This window comes from Aythya marila (assembly GCF_965140915.1).
Source record: "Aythya marila genome assembly, chromosome: 6".
Classification (NCBI taxonomy): domain Eukaryota; kingdom Metazoa; phylum Chordata; class Aves; order Anseriformes; family Anatidae; genus Aythya; species Aythya marila.
The window spans coordinates 1,693,965-1,718,339 of record NC_139047.1 but is presented as its reverse complement, the minus strand read 5'-3'; the positions used below and the strand labels follow the sequence as shown (position 1 = coordinate 1,718,339).

General features: G+C 38.0%; 1 protein-coding gene across 1 annotated transcript in view; it reads left to right on the top strand.

Annotated features, from left to right (window-relative positions):
- CCDC150 (coiled-coil domain containing 150) overlaps positions 1–20,371 on the top strand; it is a gene marked incomplete at both ends in the record, with an annotated part of 30,984 nt that extends 10,613 nt beyond the window's left edge. The window contains 13 exon segments of the mRNA XM_082763208.1: positions 8,393–8,435; positions 10,845–10,928; positions 14,118–14,287; positions 14,678–14,771; positions 15,420–15,589; positions 16,266–16,335; positions 16,980–17,162; positions 17,746–17,814; positions 17,900–17,911; positions 17,915–18,061; positions 18,386–18,469; positions 19,483–19,602; positions 20,201–20,371. Coding sequence (XP_082619334.1) covers positions 8,393–8,435; positions 10,845–10,928; positions 14,118–14,287; positions 14,678–14,771; positions 15,420–15,589; positions 16,266–16,335; positions 16,980–17,162; positions 17,746–17,814; positions 17,900–17,911; positions 17,915–18,061; positions 18,386–18,469; positions 19,483–19,602; positions 20,201–20,371 — 1,417 coding nt within the window.
- Positions 20,372–24,375: the final 4,004 nt, after the last annotated feature.

Sequence of the window (24,375 nt, the reverse complement as noted above, 5' to 3'; positions counted from 1 at the left end):
CCAATTCCTTCAACAAAAATACAGCTGTTCTACACCTGGTAAGATGCTGTCACAGGCTGCTAGACACCTTCTTAGCTAGCTGTATATCAAGGGACATGATTCAGTGATTTATTCACTGGAGTTATTCACAAAACAGCACCTTAGCTAGCATCCACAAATTCTGGTGTCGGACTCTAAAGCAGCACACACTGATATGAAATATTTGACGTTACACAAGCATCTGGCCACCAAGCCCTACTTTTCTGTTCTGCAGCACAACGATACATTCTTGCTATGGAATATTTCCCCTTCCAATGTTCAGAACTTTTCTACTTTTTTCAAATTTACTGGGAGGGATGGGAAGGAATATAGTGAGGTCATTTAGTCTACTGCTTCCAAACCTTTTTTAAAATCCAGAGTCCAGATACTACTTCAGGAGAAATAAAAATAAAAATAAAAAGTCTATGGAAAATGTATTATTTTTCGGTGGGAAAATAAGTGAAAAATAATTAGCATTCAGGCAAAACAAGGTCTTATATATTGAGATGTTACCATACATACTATTTCATTTTAAATATTCATTAGAAATATAATAATTCCTGACATTGCCCATCAAAAGTCAACAACACATAGCTGCATACTCACAAAAATATACTTGCATGAGGTTTTATTTTGCTTTTTGTAACTGCAATTCTTTACAGATGATGAGGCCAGAATCACCTCCTGTTTAGGATACGAGCAGGGTCTGGTACCCTAATATTTAATTATCATTTACTAATAGATGCCTAGTCCATTCTTCTGCCCTAAAGTAGAATGAATTACAACTAAGCCATTTCTAGGAGATTTTATGTACTACATCAGAGCAAGTGACTGCAATACTGTCTCTGACCACAAGTTCTACAAGGAATAGTGATTACCTTCAAATTGCACTGTGAGATTACAGCATTGTACACAGTTTTAGTGTACATAGCTATGAATTCCGATTGCAAAATATAACGGACGAAAAATCTGTCCTATCAAACAGCAAATGCTACTGACTTCAGTAAAAAAAAAAAAACAAACAAGATGTCATTCAGCTTATATTTGGCATGAATCAGTAACTTTGCCCATACAGGAATGAATCTGTGCTCATTGCATCCTGCAGCCTATTGCTTACTGAAAGATATTCCAGGTCTGTGCTACATCTTGAATGTCCGACACTGCCCTGTTGACTGCAATTGTGCATTCTTCCCATAATCACACAAATCTAATTCCAAAGTGTCCCATGCACATAAAAAGAGGGTACAACTCCCAGATTGCCAGCATACCTACCTTTTATTATTATAAATATAATTTGACAACTTTTTTTTTTTTTTTTTTACAGTGAACAATAACTAAGTGAAATGGGAGTATCAATTTGCAAAGAATTTCTAGAATTTCTATGCCACTTCATGAATTACTAGAAACTGATTTAAGGCAGGGAATCCCAAACTTGAGCATAAAATTAACTGCAAGGAAGGCTTGCTTTCTGCTTTTCAGTTTGGCAAAATATTATTTAAATCTTCCTGCTATAAATCAACTCATTTAACAGCAGTGTTCTGCTTTCACCTGTACAAAAAGAAAGTCAGCACAGGGGTTTGTAGTACCACAGATTTTTCCATAAATATTCAGTGGGTTCAATTATAAGTCAGTATCTGAAAAAATTGTACAAGAGCTTTGGCTGGGACAAGCACAACGCTGTACCCTCAACAACCACCTGCAGAAAGCAACTCCTACATATACAAAAATGGTAATTTCTCATTCCTTCATAAGACATTTTCTTATCCTTTCCAAGCACTAAAAATCTACTCGTTCTAGTAATAAGAATGGAAGATGGATACAATTGCTGGGACCACATTCACAAAGAGCTCCCCTCTTCTTACCTCATGAATTCCACTCAAAACAAAACAAAAACCAAAGCAGTAGTACTTGAAGTACAGCATTGCAGAAAGGAAACACAAACGAAAGCAAAAGGCCTGTGTGAGAGCTGCCTACAGTAAAGATGGAGTTTTGCACAAATAACAGTGCATGCATTTTCCCAGCTGAGTGGTACCAAATGCAGCAATAGCCACTTAAAAAATCTCCAGTGCTAGACTATTTCTTTGTGTTCAGAATATCAGGAGAAGCACATCAATTCGATGGTGTGAGCAGGCTGTCCAAGGTCAATTTTAGAAGAAAAAAATCAGTGTTCTCTTTAAATAGTGTATATTCATCTATACCTTTTCTGAGCACTTACAAGGATGCTGGTTGCAGTTTGACAGAGAATTACAAATATAAAATCCATCAGCCATTAAGGAAACAAGGTTTAAAGGGAGAAATAGTATTTTATAAGCCAGTATACAGGGCAATTGCATTTTAACTTAATTAAATACTGCACCATCAGAAGTACAAAAAACCCTGCATTGTTTGTAAATGCATTTGAGCCTTTTAAATGAGACCAGCACTTTTTCATAAGTACATCAACAAAAATGACAGCCACTAGGGAAAAATCAATCAATTAATATTAGAATAAAGCTTAAATAAATTAATTAACATCGGGAGATTCATGATATTAAACAGTGATATATTTTGCTGAACATGTTAACTTTTTAGTATCAATTAAACTATGCTACTCTAGATAACTAAAAGCATTAACTGCATTAATAACTGCTACTGGTGCAAATTGTTTTAAGAGATAATAACCAGTCTCTGGTGTGTACAGGACTACAATAATTTTTAAGCAGATAAATGACACTTTTCCTCCCGTTGATGAATAAATCCTGTTCACAGTGGACACAAGAATTTTGAAGTAAAAGAAGGCAAACTGCATTCTCCATTTGTGCGTGCATTTGGTTTACAGTACGTGTCAGTCTACAGCTCCCAGGATCTGGGCCACACTGTGTAAAGCTATGCAGCAGTCCCTGGCTATTTGCAGAAAAATAGCACAGCACTTCAAAGAGAGCATGGCACAAAGCCCCTTCCCAAAACATATGCTGACTTTTGATTATTTCAGAAAGAAAACATTCCCTGTAAGGACTGCACAAACAATTCCCAAACTCGAAAATCAAATGTTAAAATACAAAGTGTCCCTCCTAGAAAACACAACGTTTCCTTCGTTTTCTATGCATCCCTGTTATCTTATTGTCCAATGGATTTCTCCTGTGTTGTTGTTTACATGTTCTCCAGGGGAAGTCATTTTTCCAGTAAGAAACTGAAAACAACATGCAGGTGATACCAGTCGTGTACCTCTGTCACATCAGCGCATTATCCTTAGAGACTCTTGCACTTCTCACGTAAGCCAGCAGATCACCCAAACTGATGTGTCACTGGTATTAAGACAAGAGACAGAGGCAAACCCTCACACAGAGTTTAATTGTATTTCATAAAAAACACATAAGTAGGATTTAAAGCTTTCAACTTCTGAATTTAAAAATAAGAAAAAAATATATTACTAAGAGCACTGTTACTGAGTTAACAACTGAAACTGATGATAATACAGATCATGCTTTGAGGTTTTCATCCACATAGCCAGAGGCCCCTTCCTTTCCCAAACATATGGAAAGTCATGACATGGAAAACAAACATTAAAAAACATTATAAATATTTTTGTTTTCATATGATGTTTTCCTTACATTTAGAAAAATCAACATTTACAGTGCCAAAAGCATGAGAAGAGACAGAATGATATCAAGAACAGATTTTTCTTTCATTTTCATAAATTTATGTAATTGTTTCACATTTTTTGAGTTACACAGATGTAAACAAGGAATGTTACTGTTCATAGGAGTGCTACTGACAATCTGTTTAAAATGGTTTCAAACACCTAGCTGCATTCACTGTGCTGTGCTTACATGCAATATTGTTTCTCAGCAGGAGTGTAAGTCCCTGTTCTGTAAGCGTACCAAGTGTTCTGGTATGATTTCATTCGATTTCAGTGGAAGACATGCAAAGACTGGCAATTCAAATAATGAAAAACATTTCTGTCATTGCAGGACTATCATGTTTGAGTGTTTTAGGTGTCATTTGGATTTATCATATGCCTTTAAACCTACTGAAATTTATGCATTAATTTGTCATGTACAAGGCCACTGATTTCACTTGATTTCAGTATTTTAGTGTCTGAAAAGGGGGCATTTGTCTCAGAAAGGTGAAAATGCAAGAATATCTAATGCCACATTAGGATTTTACATGCTAAATCCATGAAGATATTGGGCTGGACTGATAAACTGATATAAAGTAATTAAAACAGAAGCTGATTCTGTGCTCCCTTAGCTCAGTGGAACAGGAATGAGATCAAAATGTTATCACCATTTCTTGTCCTCCTAATTTCTTAATACTGTACACAGAAGTTAAAAAAAAAATTACATCACTGTACTTTGGCTAATAACTACTTGCTGAAGTAAATCTGAGTGCCATAAAAATATTACTTATTTAAAGTGATGGGATTTTTCACTTACTCCTAGAGGAGGAGATGTCAGCCCAAATTTTGCAGACTTCTCATAGAGCAGTTGGGCAGCAAACTGACACATTTTCCAGATATTGATTGTCCCTTGGTCGAGTGCACTGTAGCCTGTTTCCCGATTTCCAAAAGTGAGAGTTCAGATTTGAAATCAATATACCACTTAAATTGTCATCTTACTGAATTCTCATTCAAGTGAATGAATAGAATTCAGATAAAATACCAATTATTTTAGAAGTGTTCCACACTTCTCACATACACATTTGCAGACAAGAAATACTAATATTCAGTATTGCAATACTCACTAAGACAAAGTTTGAGAACAATACTATTTGCTCCATCTGTAAAAGCAGTGGGGAAAAGGCTGACAAATAGTTTTGCTTTTTATCCTTTTTAGAAAATATTACAAACTTTCATAAGCAGATCATTGTACATGGTGTATCTAGCGTGTTTGTTTTTCAAATACTGATTGCATAAGCCATTGAAAGGAAAACCAAAAGAGAAGAAATATTGAAGTAATGTAATATATACTGATAACCTCAATTCTCACTAAGTTTTGCAGACTTAACAGCACAGAAGACTTTCAAGGATGGATCAGGAAACACTGCTTTCAACGTATTTATGTTGAGAGCCTTCTTAGTGTGCAAGGGATGATAATTTAAAAATAAATGTTTGCTTAAGATTTAAATTAAAATGTGATGGACTGCACTAGGACGGGCCAGGCAAACTCTGGATTTACTATCTCATTAATGATAAAACATGCTAGACAAGATGAAGAGACATGAATGGTTCTGAAGAGTTTCCTTCATTCAACTAACACTTTATACAGCTTGCAGCTTACAATGAAAAGGGTAGACTAAAAGAAGAGGACAAATTAATCAAAACAACACTAGTAGAAAGCAAACTCACAGCAATGATAGGAATAGACCACAGAGCTGAGGTTCTTACTCCTACAAAGCATCCTCCTTCACAGTATGCTAACCTGGATGCACAAACAGATCTGATTTAGCAGATTCGATTTATCCCACCTTCCAATTCAAGCTTGCAAGTTCCACCTACTGCTGCAGCATTTTCGCACACAACCCAAGGAATCCAAAAGAGAGGTCTTTGTGATTACAAGTATTACAGAAGTGCTGGCAGCTCAGGACTCCACCTTGAACAAAGACTTCAGTTCTACTGCAAAGCAGAATTCAAGAAAAAATGACGAAAATATGGTGGGGGAAGTATGTAACATGCTGGAATAAAACTCTGTTGATTAATGACAGTTGTAGCATGCAATTATCTTTAACTATACGGTAAATCAAAGTCGGAATTAAAATAAGTTATCAATTATCAGAATAGTAAAAAGGCTAAAACTAAAAGAAATGACATTTCAGGAAAGTAAAACATAACAGCACCTTTAAGCAGTGAACTCTGTTAGAATATGGAAAAACTCCCTATGGAAAACCCTATTCCCTGAAAAATTGGAAATAAGACTGAAAAGCCGATTGGAGCCATCAACAAGCTACAGCCATAAAAACTGCTAAAATAATGAAAATGTTCTATACATTATCAGATACTTATTATTTTTTTTGTATAATTTGCAAAAAAAATATCATAATTATGTGTATAAATTAAAGTATTATTGAGATATGTGATCTGTTGTATGTCACACAAAGCACTGGTGTTTTGGTAAGAAACAAAGTACACCTGTGTTATTAACCACACATTAAAAAGACATGCTTACATCCCACTTCAGCTTGCAACTTTGTGCAGCACTGATAATTCCACCAGGCATATACGTAGGTGGCAAACTATGGAGGAGATGATACTGATTTGGAGAAAAAAGTAGGAGGTCTGTCATCATCATGGTGCCTGCCCCAAATCTTATTGCCATATAAACACTATTAAAAATAAAAGAAAACGGCATTTTGGGTTTATTTTTGAAGGCTACCATGAAACTGTCAGGGAGGATATTTGCAGCTGAAAAGGACACAAAATTGTTTAATTTCAGCACTCAACATTCACTTCTTTGATCACAGTGTTCTTTTTAAAAGTTTTCTGTGGAAAACACGATACAAACTGTTTGATGTATACTTCTTACTCCTACTTTTTTATGTGAAGTTACTCTTATTGAACTATACAGCCACTTCTGAAAGTAAAATAACGAATGTGAAGAAGCTCAGATCAATCAGTTCTTTTAGTACAAACAAATTAAGAATACCTTTTGATCTGTTTGTTGCAAAATTTATACAGTACCTTAAGAATTAACTACCTTTCTGTCAAATATTGTTACCTTACCTCAGCTCAGAAAGCATCTCTGAAATATAGTTTCAATCTGACCTACATAACAGTTGCTCTTTTATGTTCTCACTTCATATACACAGTATTCTACCGCATAAAGCTAGGCATTGCCATTGTATCAATGTGCTCCAATTAATGAACAGCTCAAGGACAACATCAATAGTTGCCTGAATACTATACAATAAAAACAACATTATTTTTAATATTCAATGCTATTTATGCATCTCTACTTTGGGTGAGAAACTTAAGAGTGACTTAATTAATCATTTTTAATCCCCCTTTTCCCTGGTGATCTTTAAATTCCCTCACATCCCACACTTCTTCACAATTCTCCTGGCAACATCCCCCAGGAAAAGTCTTCCCAGTGTGGATTCTCAAGCGGAGCAATGACAGCTTTACATCAGCTGAGAATCTCTTTTTTACACACACATTAGTGATCAAATGTAGTGCAGACCCATCTTCAGTGTCATCCTTTTTGCTCAGAAAAGCTGCAACTCTTCCTCCAAAAGAAAACAGCGCTGCCAAAAGATCTTGACATCAAAACAATTATATCCATCAACAGAATGCAAAATTTTCATAGAATCATTGAATGGTTTGGGTTGGAAGGGACTTCAAAGATAGTCTAATTACACACACACACACACACACCATGGGCAGGGACACCTTCCAGTAGACGAGGTGCTGTCAGTATTAATGGATATCCACCAGCTGCAGTAGCACAAATCATAAAATGTGTAGCCACAGTTTAAGATGTTCTAACACTGCTGCTCTTTGCTGCCATCTACAGATAGATCTCAATTTTAAAAAATAAAATTGAATCTACTTTTAATTTCCAATAAAATCTCAACATACTCTACAAGCCAGTTCACACAGGTGTGCTTTACCTCAACATATTTAAAGCTTCAGACAAAGACGAGCCCCAGTGAGAGGTCCTTGACAGGTATTTGGATGCTGCCCCTCGGCGTCCCGCAGCCGGTACATCTGCGCTGGCAGGCGGGTGCGCTTCGGCCCTGTTCAGTGCACGGGCTTCAAGCCCCTCGGAAGCCAGCTGGGCTGCCAAAACTGAAAGGAAAGTTTGACATCTCTAGTATGGAAATCTTAAATACTTTGACTCAAGTCCTCAGAGTATCTAATGCTTAATGTTTACAGCATTGTTTTAGTGTGTTTCAGGCAGCATGTTTCCCGTTTCACTGCTGTATGTTCTAACCACAAGGCTATGAAGCCAGGCCTGCTCCCGGCCTTAAAACGCAACTCGGCGGTGTGAGGGGCCAGGGGCAGTGTGAGGGGCCGCTGCGTGGGGAGCGGGAACACAGGAACTACAACTCCCGGTGGGCCCCGCGCCTCTCAACAACGGGCATTGCAGCTGAAGTAACGGAGACTTAGTTCTTCCGTCTTCACAACTAAGGTAAAGGTTGATTGCAATTCCACCAAAAACACTTCAACTTTTAGATCTGTGTTTTAATCAGGGACCTGTTGTTATCTGTCAGTGCAGGGAAGCTTGTAAAGTCACATACTGAAGTTAAAGAAAAGTATCAAAGAACAATGCGTATTTTAGAAATCTTATATATTTGCGGCATATTCAAGAACTAAACTAAAACATTAAATCAAAATGTCACCATTGTAAATTACCAAACAGATAGCAAAATCTGTCCTGATATTCTTTTCAATCTTTAGATTCCAAGAACAGTATCACTCCCAGCTTGACGAAGAAGCAAAGGTAAGTTGTAAACAAGCACTGCCAAGGAAAATAGCTAAATAGAAATGAGAATGGGAAGAACTTGAGGCCTTCCCAATGTACCACGCTTTAGAGGCATAATTATTCTGCGGACAAATGCAGCTGAGGCTACTAACAGCAGAATGTCTGATTTTATTAATTATTTTATCAGTTAAGGGTACATATTTATTGAAAGATCTACTCACTTACATGTATTCTATTGAAATAGCAAAAAAATGACGAGTGCTTTCCCTGGACAACTAGAACTGACCACAAAACACAGTTGTGACAGCACAAGTATTGCATAGAAAAGAGAGAAATACTACTATTGGTACTACGGAAAGATCAGGACCTTGGTCAGCTGGGTACTAAATGGGGGAAGAGGTATGCTTACTGCCTCTGCATGGACTACGTGTGCTGCCAGTTGTCTCTGAAAGAGTAAGTGTCCTGGTTTCAGTTAGAACAGAATTAATTTTCTTCCTAGTAGCTGGTGGAATGCTGTGTTTTGGCTTAGGATGAGAAGAGTGCTGATAACACCCCGATGTTTTAATTGTTGCAGAGCAATGCTTATACCAAGCCAAGGACATCTCAGCCTTTCGCTCTGTCCTGCCAACAGGCAGGCTGGGGGTGCAGTAAGAGCTGGGAGGGGACAGACCCAGGACAGGTGACCCGAACTAGCCAAAGGGGTATTCCATACCATCTGACGTCATGCTAAACAATATATAGGGGTGGCTAGCCGGGGGGAGGGGGCCGGACTGCTCGGGGTTAGGCTGGGCATCGGTCAGCGGGTGGTGAGCAATTGCATTGTGCATCACTTGTTTGTACATATTATTATTATTTTCCTATTATCACCATTGTAACATTATTGTTATTATTGTTATTATTATTTTGTTATTATTATTTTCCTGTCTTATTAAACTGTCTTTATCTCAACTCACGGACTTCACTTTCCATTTCTCTCCCCCGTCCCAGAGAGGGAGGGGGGAGGGTGAGCGAACGGCTGCGTGGTGTTTAGCTGCCAGCCGGGTTAAACCACGACAGTAAGTTTCAGTGAAGATAAAGTAAAAGGTCAGCTCAGATGTGAAGTGTTGCAGGGCTGGGAATGGATTCATTGTGTTGGGAATTATACCGCTTCTAGTAGGAAGACCTTTTTTAAGTTCAGAAGCATCGAGATTAATTATAGCAGAGGCAAAAAAAATGAGCTCAGAAGGATATGAAGTTACCCCCAACTTTAAAAGCAAAGTTAGAGCAGGTACTGTTCTGATTGTTATTTTAAGATACATGTTGGCAAGAGACTTGCACTACAGGAGCCATGTCAGGTCCTTAGAAGTGTGCATAGTCATGTGGCAGTAACTTAAAGGAAATAGGGATGAGACAAAAACTTGATATGTTTGAAGTGCCTTGACATGACGTTATTTTTTATTTTTTATTATTATTTTATTTTATTTTTATTTTTTTAATGTATGTTCTGTTTTAATTGCCCTTCAGAATGCACAGCTGCCTTCTAGCAAACAACACAAAGAGAACCAGCAACACTTAGTGCCCTCCGGTAACACGAGCTAATGAACAACTTCTAGTGAAGGAAATTGAGTCAGTAGATGACTGTTCACGGTTTCCCAAGCTGAAGGCTGGAAAGTCCAATACTTAATTGACTTGGCTTTTTTTGAAAGTGTCCTCTTCAAGAGACAGGATGTGAACAACTGCTTCTCTGTCAAGTAGGACATTGATATTCCTTTGCACCTTTAGAATCTGCATAATTATGTTTCTGTTTGTGTCTGTCGGAAAATGAAGATCTTCAAAAGCAGGTACAAAAAAATATTTTGAAGTTATTTTCTTGAAGGCTGCTTTAGGACCCTCCTAACTAAAATTCTTATTTACATACCAGCTTTGCTTTCAGAAAGATGATTTGTTGCTATTGTAGTGGCAAATGTGACATACTCTCCTACTTCCTACTAATTCTGTATTTTGACTTACAACTCCTCCTCTCTGGAGCATGAAGAGGGAATGAGGACAGGACAGCTCGGCAGATATTTTTGAACTTCAGAGTTGATTTGTGACCTTCTGATCAACGGTACGGAAGATGTGCAGTATTTACTTGAATCTAGGCTTTAGATAACAATGATGTAATATTTCTTTTGACAGATAAGGACAATAGGAAATGAAATAACACAAGGAAATAACAAATTGGAAGTAGAAAAAAAAAAAAAAAAAGAACAAGCGGCTAATGGAATATTTGGCTGCATGGGCATATGAGCAGGTAAGATGTGTAAGGGGTGGAAAATATCTACCTGAAGCAACAGGGAAAAGTTAAAATATTCAGGGAGAGACAGGACATTGAACACCCTTTTTTGTTGTTTTTTTTTTTACATTATTTTTCCTACAGAATGGTAATTTCTGCTCTTTTTTCCTCAGTATGCCCAGCAACAGGTACAACAGGTCTTGGCAGAGCTGACTGACAGCAGGAATAAACTGCCCTGTGACAAAGGAGAACTTCAGGTACCTGTCAGTGTCCTAATTGTCAGTTCACAGGGGAAACTCCATTTTATTTTATGTTTATATATGACTGCTTAACCTGAGCTCTTCACTACTTAATTTGGAGGGAAGCTTTTATTTGTCTTTCTATGTTCTTGACACTACACAAACACTTTATTTTGAGAATTGTGTAGAAAAAAGCATCTTTGATCTGGCTCATACCACTTACTGCCTTTGGGTGATAGATCAAGGCAAGATGATGTTGATGTAGCATCTCTAGGATTTGTGATATATAAGTTGCTTAATGTACAAAAACAGTTGAATAGCTAAGAACCACAGGGAGGCATTAAAAAAAATACAAGTAGAAAATTGGTTGAAAGATTAGAAACGTAGAACATTTTACGAAATATAGGAATTAATATGGAGGGAGGCAAACTGTGGTGATAAGCAAAAATAAGCAGTGTACATAAGCTTTCTTAAATATTATTTAGCTGGACAGTAAATGAGGTGCTGGAGGTAAAGCTTTTACTTCAGTGTGACCTATGTCAGAATTTGGGGCAGCAGTGCAGAAATTCCTGAGGTTCTTTTAAAAACAGCACAGAATATGTAGTGGTTATTAGAGAAAGCTACATTTATGCAATAGCCCTAGGTCTCATGGTAGTGATAGAAGAAAGTGATCCAAAACATACTTAAATTAGAACAAGGTGATTAATTCTAATCTGGAAGTAATTCTATGGAAAGATAAGTTAAAAGTGTTTCACTTGCTGCTCTTGCTACTATGGGACTTCAGAAAAATAAAACATTTGCTCTGGGCAAAGAAGAATTGCTGTATCACTCCGCTTTTGTGTTGCGGTCAAGCTAATGCTTTTCCTTTTCTTCACTAAAAAGAAGCTGAGCTATTTTGTCACACTTCTTTTCTTAAAACTGGAGTGCAGAAGCTGGAGGAATAACTGTAATGTCTCTCAAGATACACGTTGAAACAATAGCAAGCTTTGCAAGTGCATTGTGGCTACAGAGACCAAATACACTAAGGAAAAACAACTTTGAGAACTTCTTACTCCTCAGAATTAGGGTCAGACTAACTAATACTAACATAGCCGTTAGAAATCAGATTCAACACACCTTTTCCTGGAGAACAGAGAACACATTTAATGTTAACCCTAGCATCCTAGTCTCCAGGTGAAAACAGAACTTTTTCATTAAAATATGAGAACTGTGGAAGCTCAGCTCAACTTCATGCATGAAAATCACAAAATTTGCAAGTTTATAATGTGTTTTCAGGCTAGAAAACACACAGGTTACAAGACCGTAATGATAGTCTTCTCGATTTATCATTTGTTCCAGTTAGAGAACAAATAGTGGCAGATAATACTTGTCTAGCGATGTTGCTGTAAGGAAGGTAGTTCCTCTGCTTCAGTCTGTTCACTCAGTCATAATAGACAGAAGCACAAAGAGTTGTGTTATCTTGGACAGTGAAACCAAGCTTGTACATATAAGATGGTGAAATGGAGTCTGCTGTCAGGAGCTTGCTTGGTAAATGAGAAGCAATAGGAGTCTGTAAAGAACAGTTACTGTTATAAGTTCATTCTTCCTTGTGAACAGACATCTTGAGACAGTTATTTGAATTTATAGGTTAGAATAGTGATCAAAATATCATTTGTTGTTGGGAAAAAAATACATATGTTGTTGGAAAAACAAGGAAGGTGAAAGTGACAAATGGTTGATCATATCCATAATCTACATGCCATACTCTAGAAATTACACAGAAGATATAACCACGTTTAGGACGTTTGCCTGGAAAACAGGAGGTCTGATTTTTGCTGTTTCCAGAAAGCAAAATGAATCAAGTATTTATCTTCTACTTCAATTCTCCATCATCAGAAAATCAAAGGGAATTGCATATTATGTTAATAGTTGCAATCTATAACCCGAACACTTTCAGATTTTGGAAGAGTTCTGCTGCTTTTCAGTTACAGAGAACTAGCTGTAGAAAGCTCCCATAGCAGGTACAGCCCAGGCGGGTGCTTGGAGCCAGGAGGCTGCCATGGCACTGCAGAGCTACAACAGCCGGTGACACCACAGTCAGGGAAGCACAGCCTTCTGGTGCAGTTCTATCAGCACTGTGTCTCGCTGCTGACAAGAGGGAAATTGTGCAGGTTTGGATAATAAGCTATGGAAAGTATCACAGACGAGAGCTTCAACTGTTTAGTGTGCCTTAAGACATCCTACATGTGACAAAGTCTTCTCAAATTAACGTAAACTTGGGAATAAAATCATAGTATCTATTTGTTAAAGTAAATAGGTGGTTTAGAGAGTATTTCGTTAATTTCTCACTTTTTCTTGTGCTCTCATCTACATAGCCAATGAGAGCTGATGGATTTTGTGGTGGAAATGGCACCAAAAAGAAAAAAATCCCCAGCAAGTTCTTGGCAGTAGAAATCTTCCGACCATAATGCTAGGTCAGCTGCAGGCTCAAAAGAAGAAGTTATGGAATCCAATTTACGTGCTTGTACTCTCCCCTCTACTTCACACCAAGTTCATTTTGAATGATACAAACATTCAAGACATTCTGCTTCTGAATGTGGGGATAGTCCTATGGTCAGCCTGAAAATTCTGTTAAATGCTGTAAAGAACATGGGAGAAAAACTGGAGGATAAAATAAATGTTCTCTCACCAAGATTCTTGAAAACTTTATCGTCTACTGGGCTTAACAAAGGAAACTTTAATGTGGTGAGTGATAACCCTGACATCCAATTTATAAAGACAGTTAATTTCAATTAACTAGTTGATGGCAATGAAGAAATGGCTGAAAATTAACATGTGTTTTTTGTTTGAAAACAATGTAGGTGAAAACTTAGGCTAAACAAATTAGGAATTAACAACTGATTTTGTTGAGAAACCTAGCTTTGTGCCTTTGTGGCGTTTCCTAGGTGCCCAGAGTTCAGAAGTATTGGAACTGTCAATAAAAAAAATAATAATAATACAAAACCAACCCACTCATCTCCTACAAAAACAAACAAACAAACAAAAAAAAACAACAGTAACACACAGTTTGGACTTAAAACAGGGGTAGAACAAAGTTCATGTACTTGGAGAGAACACTTTCCATGATCAAGACCATTGCATACTCTTAGCACTAGTTAGTTATTAAAGAATCAAACTAATAAATGGTGATTTTCCTGTTAATTTGCCTGATGATTTCTTGTACTGCAGATGGCAAACTTGCAGCGTCAGTTGGAGGCAGCAAAGGACAGTAACAGGAAGGTGATAATGATGCTGGAGCACGTGTTAGCTTCTCATAGCAAGATGCAGGCAGTTCTGGATGCAGTACAAACAGAGTTGGGACACAAGGACACTGAAATCAGCAACTGCAGAAAAGACAAGTGAATGAAGCTGATTCTGTTTCTCTGGTCTATCAGCAGTGTGGTGAAGACAGATTCAGTGGAAGATTGGCACCTTTCCCATGCTCTGGCTAATAAGGAAAAGTTAGCCTGAACAATTCCTATAGCCTTTCCTGCCAAACTGAAGCATACTTACTATAATGAGCAAAATACACTGAATGTTTGTGGCTATAGCTGCAAGAACTGCACTTGTAAAGATTTGGCTTGTCAGGTATCACTCATCTTGTGAAAAGAATATTAAAAAAATTAACTTCAGTGACAGGCAAAACTTACTATGGGTAAGCTAGAGCTCCAAACTTGAAGATAGTTACCACATCAGAGGAGATGTGCACAAGTTGACTTATACGTTATTTATCTGATTTCCATTTTCAGGAGCCAGAGTCAGCACAAAATACAGATGTTAGAAACAGAATTGGAACATCACAAAGCCAAACTGGTTGCCATGGAAAGGCAGCACGGCAGCCAGGTAGAGAACATGTTTTTCAATGGTAACAACCAACATTGCATTTTTGAGGTCAAGACAGTTCTCTCTTCTTTTTTGGTGAGGACAGCATGGTGTGACACATTCACATGAACAGAGGCAAAAAAAATCCATCAGCCTTTGGCTGTGGAACAGGAAAATCATTATCCAAGTGCTGAAGGTGGCAAGCAACTCCTTGAAAAGAAGAATTCCTTAGCACAGGTGAAGGTTTTATAGTTCGCAGCTGCATACAGAAAATGGACAGAGATTTCTGAAATATACATGAAGCCTTTTATTTTTTCTTCTTTGAAAGAAGAGGGAGCAGGAGGAATGGAAGTCCAGGAAGTTGCTTTCTTCCCCTCTCTCCTCCATAATACTTAGCTTAAAAATAATTACCTCACAACCCAAACACAAACCAAAGAACATTTTTTCCAGGGGAGTCATGGTTACATGACAAGTTCTGATTTTCTGACTAAGCTAGTAAGTGATTGGCTTCATAAGTATTCCCATCTAGGTGTCTGACATTTGTAATGAGACAGCTGGTAAACAGACTTACTTCCTGTAACCTGATACTGACTGGGAATGGAAGCAAATATTTCTGTGTAAACTTTTTAGTTTGGGTAAATATAAGTCTGATCTGTTGTTACTGCACAGTTGGAACCACTTTCTAAGGCACTAGAAGTTGCTAGAATGGACAAAAAGACACTTGCTCTTCATTTGGAAGAAGTTCAGCAGGCCAATAACGTCCTGCAGAGCAAACTGATCCACACTCAGTATGACCTGAAAAGTAAAGAAGCTGAGCATCAACAGCTGATGGGCTGCAGGTAAGACCAGATCCAAGATACTATACCTGAGGAAAAACATTACTTTTTACTAACAGAGCTTTTTACGGTGCTTATCTGTCAGCATTGAGTGTACGCTGAGCCAGCAGTATGATAGCCTCACACAGAGCTACAGAAATGGGCGCTTCCACCCATTCCTGTAATGACTCTAGAACCTGTTCTGCTGTACTGCTTGCTCAGGGTCATTATGGTATTTCTAAAAGCACCTCTTCCATTAAGATAGCAGATATTACTTCTACTTGAAAGCGGCCTGTAGTAGGTAGAGCAAAGAGACCAAAGGATAGCTGTTAAAATCCTCTAATCCAAACTTAACACCAGTAAGTACAACCTCAAAACAAGTGTTGGTGCAGTCTGAATATCCTTGTTATCCTTGTCTAAACAGGCTTAGCCATCTAATTTCCTGGAGTCGAAGTTGGTGGTTTGTTTTTTGTTGTTGTTTGATTGTTTTTAAAAAAAAGTCTTGTACAGCTATTTTAAACCTCCTTGGAAACAAATGGAATATTTAAATATGTAAATCCACTCCAATCTTTAAACAAGCGTTGCAAAGCATATAGCTAAAAAACGTTTAGTGGAATTCTCTATCCTATTCACATATTTAAAAAGTAAAACATTACTAAATGTACGTGTGAGTAACTGAATTTACCTCTTCTCTTTAAAGGGAGCAGTTAATTGAAAAAATCAAGATTGAGGAAAAGATGCACATAGAAAACAGAGATTTTGGAGAAGCAGTTCCATGCTGAACAAGAGGTTTCTAGGAAGGCTGCCCATCAAGAGTCTACTGAGGTGAAAAGGGATACAGTTAAAAGATTTCAGTGAGTGGCTTCCATAGAAAGAGGTGTTACAATGTCCAATTTTCACCAGAACAAAAGCAGCTCATAACAAATATCTCCTTTTCCATTCATGATGGAGTTATCCATCACCTGTTCACAATAAATTTTGGCATGTAGTAGACAGACATCTTGGTGGCCACGCACAGCAATGTCCATACTGTCTAATTTCTTCCATGTCCCACTGAATATGCTGCAACACCATATACCTTATTGAACATGATGTCAACATTTATATCAGTCATTCCAGTGGCTTCAAAAGGATATTCTGAGGTTGTATAGAAATCACCAAGGATATGCTATAGGATGGATGCTTCCTTGTTTTTTGTGGACTGGCTCATAATACTCAGCATAACCTTAGTATTAACTCAGACCCCAGCATGCATTTTTGTTCCTTTGTTACAATGGTATTAAAAAAAAAGTCAAACCACTGTGTGCTGTTGCTTTTTTCAGATATAGCCAATCAATTTGATGCTCTGCTTGTTGTTGTAGAGAATTAACTAGTTTTTACTGTTAACGTGAACTCACTTCTTCCTGTCCCCTAGCTAAAGAAGGCTCTTCAAGGATCATCCCCCATATTTGTTGCAGTTTCCCATGCTAACAGGGACCTGCGGCAGAAAGTGCTAGAGCTGGAAAAGACTTCATCCAGTTACAGGGAAAAGCTAAAAAGCCAAAGAGCTCAAGTCAAATGTTGCCTGGTCACTAAAGCTAACGCAGGGAGAATAAAGGTATGTACATGTTTTTCAATGGACACAGGTAATCTAGTTGAGAACTCCTTTTTCTCCTACTGAATAGGACTGCTGTTGTCCCTTTTTAGTGGGGTGAGACAGAAAATAAGACTAACTCTGCCCCAAAATTCTGACCAGATCAATAGCATAAAATTGCTATTATGCATAGAAATTGCATAACCTTTCCAGTCATATCCCTCCCTGCTCCCTGTATCCAGTATGCTGCCATGGAGCCCTTTTGTGTCCCCCCACCACAGTTGTTTTTTTTTTATAGTAGCATTTACATACTTTATCATTTTGTAGATAGTCTATTTAATGATCGCTAGACAGAAAGACTGCTTTGTCTAGTGATTGGTCCCTTCCCATTCTTTGTAGGGAGTAAAACTTACGGTTTGACTAGTACCTGTTCCCAGCAACTAAGAATCTAAGCTCCTCAGCAGAATCTAAGCTTCTCAGCAACTTTGTCACCTGCTTGTTCCCATCTCCACAAGGGGCATGAGTCATCTTTACTTCAGTAATAGTTCCAATGTAACATCCTGAGAAATTCCTCCTGATGTTTTGTTTCTCTTTCGACAACTTCCAGGAGATTGAAACTGAACTGAGAGAAATAGAAGCAATAAAGGAGGAATATCAGAAGAAGAATTATGAACAGGTGAGCTTTCCTGACCAGTTCCCAGTCAGAGAGAGACTGATCTGACAAAATTATTGGAATGTAATTCTTGTGTTGTTGTCTTCAGTCACAGCACATATAACAATTTGTTTCAGAGTTGAAGAGTTTGCGTAGTGAGATGCAAATATTGTTGGAAAACCAACATAAAGTGCAAGTGCAGAACAGGCAGCTGGAGACCCAGCTAGAAGTGGAGAGAAGGCGAGTGCATCAGTTGGAAAACGAGTGTCAGGTAAAGTGGTAGCAGCACGCATATATGGTGAGACAGCTGTGGAAATATTTTTATGTAAAGCCTCTGGGGACATAGAAGAAGTGGTAGAAAGACTCTGAATCCCAGTTCAGAGATGTTCCTGTAAATCTCAGTGTATTTGCTCCAGTCTAGAAAGACCAAGTAACAACATAAATTCACTACATAGCTGACTTTAGAGAGATTCTTTTTAAAAAACAAATCTCTTAAGCTATTTACAGCAAAAATTGGAGAATCCTTCTACTATAGTGCAGATTTTTATTTGCACCATGAAAAAATTCCTAGAAAAACTTTACTTTTTCTACCTAGATACTAGAAAAAACAACCCAACATCTGAAGAAATGTAAAGAGGAAATAGAAAAACTGAAACAAGCCAGTATGGTGTCAGAACAGGCAAGACTAGTTAGCATTAGAATTATAATTCACTGGAAGTAATAAGTTGGTGTTTCAGTATTTGCATCATGTAAAACTTCAAATCTCAAATATAGGTCTCTGGTGAAGAAGGAGGTACGTTCCTGACCTTGTCAACTCCAAAGACACTAAGTGGTGTTTGTCTTATTTTTTATTTTTTACTTTTAAGATTACAGTTTCATCTCTTATGTGAGTAATTTAGTTTAGCAGAGCTTGGAAGAAGAGCTTCCCTCAGCCTTTTTTTTTAAAAAAAAAAAAAAAAAAATTGGGCTCGGGGTATATCTGTCCTAATCAAATAAAGAAAAGTGGTGTGGCCAAGTAAATTGTGCCCTGAGCTGCTCTTGCATCACTTTGTACGTGACATCATTCCAAACCACATTCATCACCATCCCCTGAGAAGTCATTTGTCCATGCATTACCTTATCCTTGTACTACTTCACAGCAGCAGCCAAATTATTGTAACTTATGTTAATAACTATAGTAGTTTGAGGTGGAAAATCTAGGATTTTAGATGCTTTATAGGGTACTAACCAGTATAAATTAAAATTAAAAAGGAATAGAGGTGCCCCAGCTTGAGGTCTTACCAATTCAAATACTGTTCTGAGACTAGAAAGACAACTTGATAGCAGGATAATGTTTCCACAGCACTTGTTAGTTTTCTTCACAGATATTTCTCAGGAGTTTGTGGTACTCAGCCTCCATTTTTCCTCCCTCTTTCCCCAATGTCTCTGTATTTTACACTGTGTTGAAGAGAACTGTACTGACTTCATTACTCTCCTAAAAGTGGAGCAGTTTTGTAGCAAGGACATCTCTATCACACCCACTTCACCTCAATGAAAGAAAGCATTACGGTCAGCTCCCACCCCTAGGTACAGGAGAGAGATTTGAGTAAACATTTGTATGCCTTGCTACCCTTCCTCACACAGCTCAAGAACTGGTACACAGCCTGCATTAACTGTTCTCTCTGCAGTTCTAATTACCACTGCCTTCCCTAGATGACAAATAACCTGAAAGAAGCTCAGCACTGGTTCAAATCAGAGTTTGACAGCCTGCAGCTAGATTGTCTGAAAAACGACCAGCTGGTGAACTTTGGAGACAGCAGCTCCAAGGAGATAGTAAAGAATGCAAGCATGTTCTTTTCAGAGAGCAAAGAAAATAGGCTCAGGGAAGTATCTGATAGCTCATATTGGTCAGAACTTCAGTTAAAACTAAACTTTTTATTGGCCCTTACACATGGATGGAAGGCAGACCCTTCTTCCTATTCTAGAATAGTTTGTTTCCTCCTCTTTTGCCAAAGTCAGCATCAAATATGCAAAACCATTACATATGCAATTACATAAGCTTCAAGGTACTACTTCCATACTTTGAGAAGTTATATTGCACATGCTTCATGTTTCGTTGCTGCTCATAAACTAAATACTTGTCTGAAAGTTAACAGCTAGCATATTTTTTTTTCCAGCATTCACTTGTTTCAGTGGTTCTCCTTCCCCTCCTCCAAATCCTTGCAGAAACCCTTTTGAAAGCTGTGCTTACCTTGGTTGTGTAGATTCATCAGCCTTCTCCATAACTGGCAGTTCTTAGATACTTTTACTAGCTTTGTCAAGGCTTACGTATTAATCTTTAACCTCTTCATTAATTAAAGTCTTTAATTAATTAATTAAAGACTCCCCAAATAGTCATCAGCATCATAAAATATTGCATTTTCCCCAGCAGAAAAAGCAACCAGAGCTTCCCCCTTACACCTTCCCAGAGAGCAGGATGAGCACCCAACACCTCCAGCTCAGCAGCAGGAAGGCCTACGTGAGCTGGGCAGGAAATGAGCTCATTTCACTGGGTGATTCCCAGCCCAGGGAGAGCATCACCTGCCACCGGGAGACTCCTTGACAGCACCCAGGTACTAGAAGAATCAGCAACCTTACTTATCCAAGATAGTTTTGTATCACTGAGAAGGTACTGCAAATAAAACATGCTCCTAGGACACCCGTGTATAGGTGACCTAGGAATTTTTGTTTAAATTGTAAATTCTGGTTTGTTACCTCCTACCTTTCACCTACATTACAGGGATTGTTCTGTGTGTGTGTGTCTGTGTGTGTGCATGAGAGACGAGTTACCATGCTTGTCCTTTTGACTCAGGTGCTTTGCATCATGAGGCTGACCATAACAAAACCACTATTTATAGCAAAGCAATTATTCTGTATGTATCATTACTGTAAACTGTGTGCTGCTGATCTGCTACATCTTTGCTTTCATCGCTTTTATCAGCTTTACAATAAGGCCTGGCAGGTGCTTGCAAAACATCTCGCACTGGCTTGCAGAGCAATCTGGTGAATTGCTGAAAACAGTGTCATGCAGCTGTGGCTAGGTGATGACGTGGCCAGGACAGGGAAGAACTGGCAGGACTGGCTTCTGCTAATGACAGATGATGTCTGGGTCATGAGAGAACATAAACCTTGGGCTATTTTAGGTGCATATAAGGAATTCATTAGGTGTGTGATGTTATACCTTCTTAAGAATTCGTGGAATTTGTTTAACCTATCTTAATATGGAATAACAAACTTGGGAAAGAGTACCTGAAGCAGATAGATGACTTACATTGTAGTAAGTTGAAGATGATTATAACATGTTCAGTTTTTGTGCTTGGTTGACCAAGGATCAGTTCAGCTCTGCCTTGGCTTATTCTTCTGTGTGGACCTGCCAATACAATGTAGCTTCAGTACAGGTGTTGTTGCACTCTGAACTGCTGCAACAGAACTGATTGCCAGCTTCTCTGCAATCAGTGGTATTATTTATCTCTAGGGAACCTATACATGTTATTTGCAATACTTGTTTAGTGTAGAGTGAAGACTTGAATACAGATGGAGCCTGAGAGTAGCCCACGGATACAGCAGGATTAGGTCATCCTGCTTCTACAAAGATTTGGTCCTAAACTTTGACTCTACATGATAGTAGTCTGGACTAAGTCTGAGAGACCTGACCTCAGAGACCTCCTTGAAGCAAACAGATGTTCCAAGGAACAAGGGGTGGCTGAGAACACTGTTAAAACCAGTCTACATCTTTCATTCACCTGATCTTCATTAAATTGTGCTGCTGAAAAGAAGGCCTATCCAGCATGGGTTTAGCTTCGTCCTAGTCAAATAGTTCCTTCAGAGATCAACCAGCATGTATGCTGCACCTGCTCCTTAGATCTGCTTAGATGGTTTAGCAAAATCTGTGCGTCTCCACCTCCACAGTGCCCTCGGGCAAACAGCAATCAAAACTGTAATCTAGTTTTGCCTGGTGTTAACTCAAACTGTAATGACAGTTGAAAAAGTCTTCTGGAAGAGCACTTACACTTTAACACTCTTGTGTTTTAATGAATGAATTGTATTTGAATGCATTTTTATTGACTGATTAAGAAGGTTGCCTGATGAGGGACAAACGATTGTGACTCTGATGATTGTGACTTTGCCCTGTGCAAGAGGATGAAGCATGCTGCAACTGGCATGATGGCAGGACAATAAAGCTGACCACTCCCAGGTTTCCTCTGCAGGAGTTTTTACCAAGGTACCATATACCTCAAGGGTATGGTTCTTCTCACCTTCCTTGTTCCAGAATCCCCTGCATCCTTTAGGGCAATGCATATACAGTTACTTTGTATATCGAAATGCCAAGTCTGATTATATGCCTGTGGACATTAAACATGGTATTTATGTTTGTGTAGTAATGTTTTATTCAAGATTCAACACATCCTCCTGCTTCTTTTAAATTTGTTCAGCATTTATGGTGGAAAGCATTAAGATACAGTGTAATTGTAATGTATTACTGTATCACAGTCCCTCTTGCCTTTAGCACTAGCTTAAGGCTAGATTATATCTGCTTTAGCAAGTAACACAGCTCTGTGCCTTGAATGAAGAATGAAATATCTGGTCCAGATGTCCAGGACGAGTTTTGGGTTGAGTTTTACTTCAGATTTAGCACCACATTACAGAACTACAGGAGCAACAATTAAGAGAGAACTCCAGGGTGTTCATCCCTGACCTCACAGTAAGAAAACTTGGAGTTATCTTTGTGCTAAGGCAACCATAACCATGATACAAACAGTAATCACAGTGATTAAAACCAGGACTTTTTCTTGGAACAATATAAATTAGAAGCCTGTATCCCTTTGAAAGGCACAAAACAAGATATTTCTTTCCAAAAGCTTTGGAGACAACTACTGTATAAAACCCATTCAAACACCAAAAGTACATGATACATGAGATCTTGTAATTCTTTTCTTTAAACACAGTAATTGCTAAACAGTCGGATAGTGATCTAGATAAACATACGTATTTTCTGTACACATCTCATGTTCTGCATTTTGGTGTTTCCCTAGGCAAGACAATTAACATGGGCTATGCCTGTTTAAACTTATTTTCATTGGGGAGTTCACATTTATATGGTGTCTGTTTTGTCTCCCTTTGTGTGAAGTCCAGTCTTCTCTAATGTCTGTCACTGTTGCACAACAGCAATGTAACATATTTCTTAAATGGTGTAAAATCTAATTGTGTGAAATCTAATTAAGGACTGCCTATCTTATAGCCATTAATGCAAGTTGGACATAGCAAAACAATATTTAAGTCCTTTCTTCATTTATAGTTTTTCTCCACAAACATTCCAGAAAGCTCTAGATAACTTACTTGTGACTTCCTCAAGACAAGCAGCATCTCTTCCTTCCAGACACTCAGAATTGTTTAGTGCAGCCGCTCTGAACACTGTTTGCTAGCAATGTGAATTTTCCGGTCCATATTGACTGGGTTTATTTAAATGCAATTTTCTGTTATTTAGTGCTTAAAGACAATTTAGAAAAAAGTTTAAAAGCATCCTGAGTGTATTTTTCCTTTTTTTTTTTCCCCACAAATGTTAAAAAACATACTTCCTAGATTTACAAAACTAATTCAGAGTTCTAGCAGCAGTTATGGTCAAAAATAAAGTAATTTGTAGTAATACCCTAACACTGGTCAATTTCTAGGGCAATTCTTAAAAAATAAATTACAACGCAAACAACCTGTCAAGTCTATTTAATAAAATACTCAAACAAGAGGATTCTGAGTATTTTATACAGTTTTGTAAACAGACTAATGCAAAGGGAACCTGAATGCTGGACCTCTCTGGCTTCTGTTTTCTAAGCATTAGTTCAATGCTGAGGACTGTACTCGCTAGAACATGAGAAGCCTTTTTCATGTGAAGGGACAGAAGTCATTCACTGCAAGAAGAAAAAAAATCCAAGGGGTAAGATGTGCAGAGCCCAATAAACAATAGGGAAAACTTCAATGGAGAATTTTTGCCCCAAGGTGATGCAGCAATACTATGCTTGTACATACGTCACAAGTCAGCTCTAGTTCACGCAGCAAACAGTTTGCTATCATGCCACAAAAATTGATGAGGTATCACAAAGAGTAAGAAACGAAACAGAGGTAACAGAGTCACTCTCCTCCTGCCCTTTATGGCACTCCATACTGACGTATAAATTAAATAATTATTTTAGTTATTTCTGCAAATTTAGCATGAGTATTTAGTATTTATTTAGTATTATATTATTTAGTATTAGGGCAGTGTTGCCTAGTACTATTTCCTAATAAACATGCTGTGCTTTTCTGAATCAGTGGGACTTTGTTGGTGTTTGTCTCTTGCCTTTGTATCCTCAGTAGGGCCCAGCACTTATCTACTGAAGAGGACATGCACTATGTTATTATTTAATGTTTGAGCTGAGACAAAATTGTCTTGACTTTACTGCTATTCTAGATAATTCCACAACAGTCATTCCTTAAGCATTGATTGCAATTGTGCAAAATGATTACAATACACAAATACACATAAAAGTGGGCTGAAAGCAAACAGCAGTAGTTAGCTGTGATACTATAAGAAAC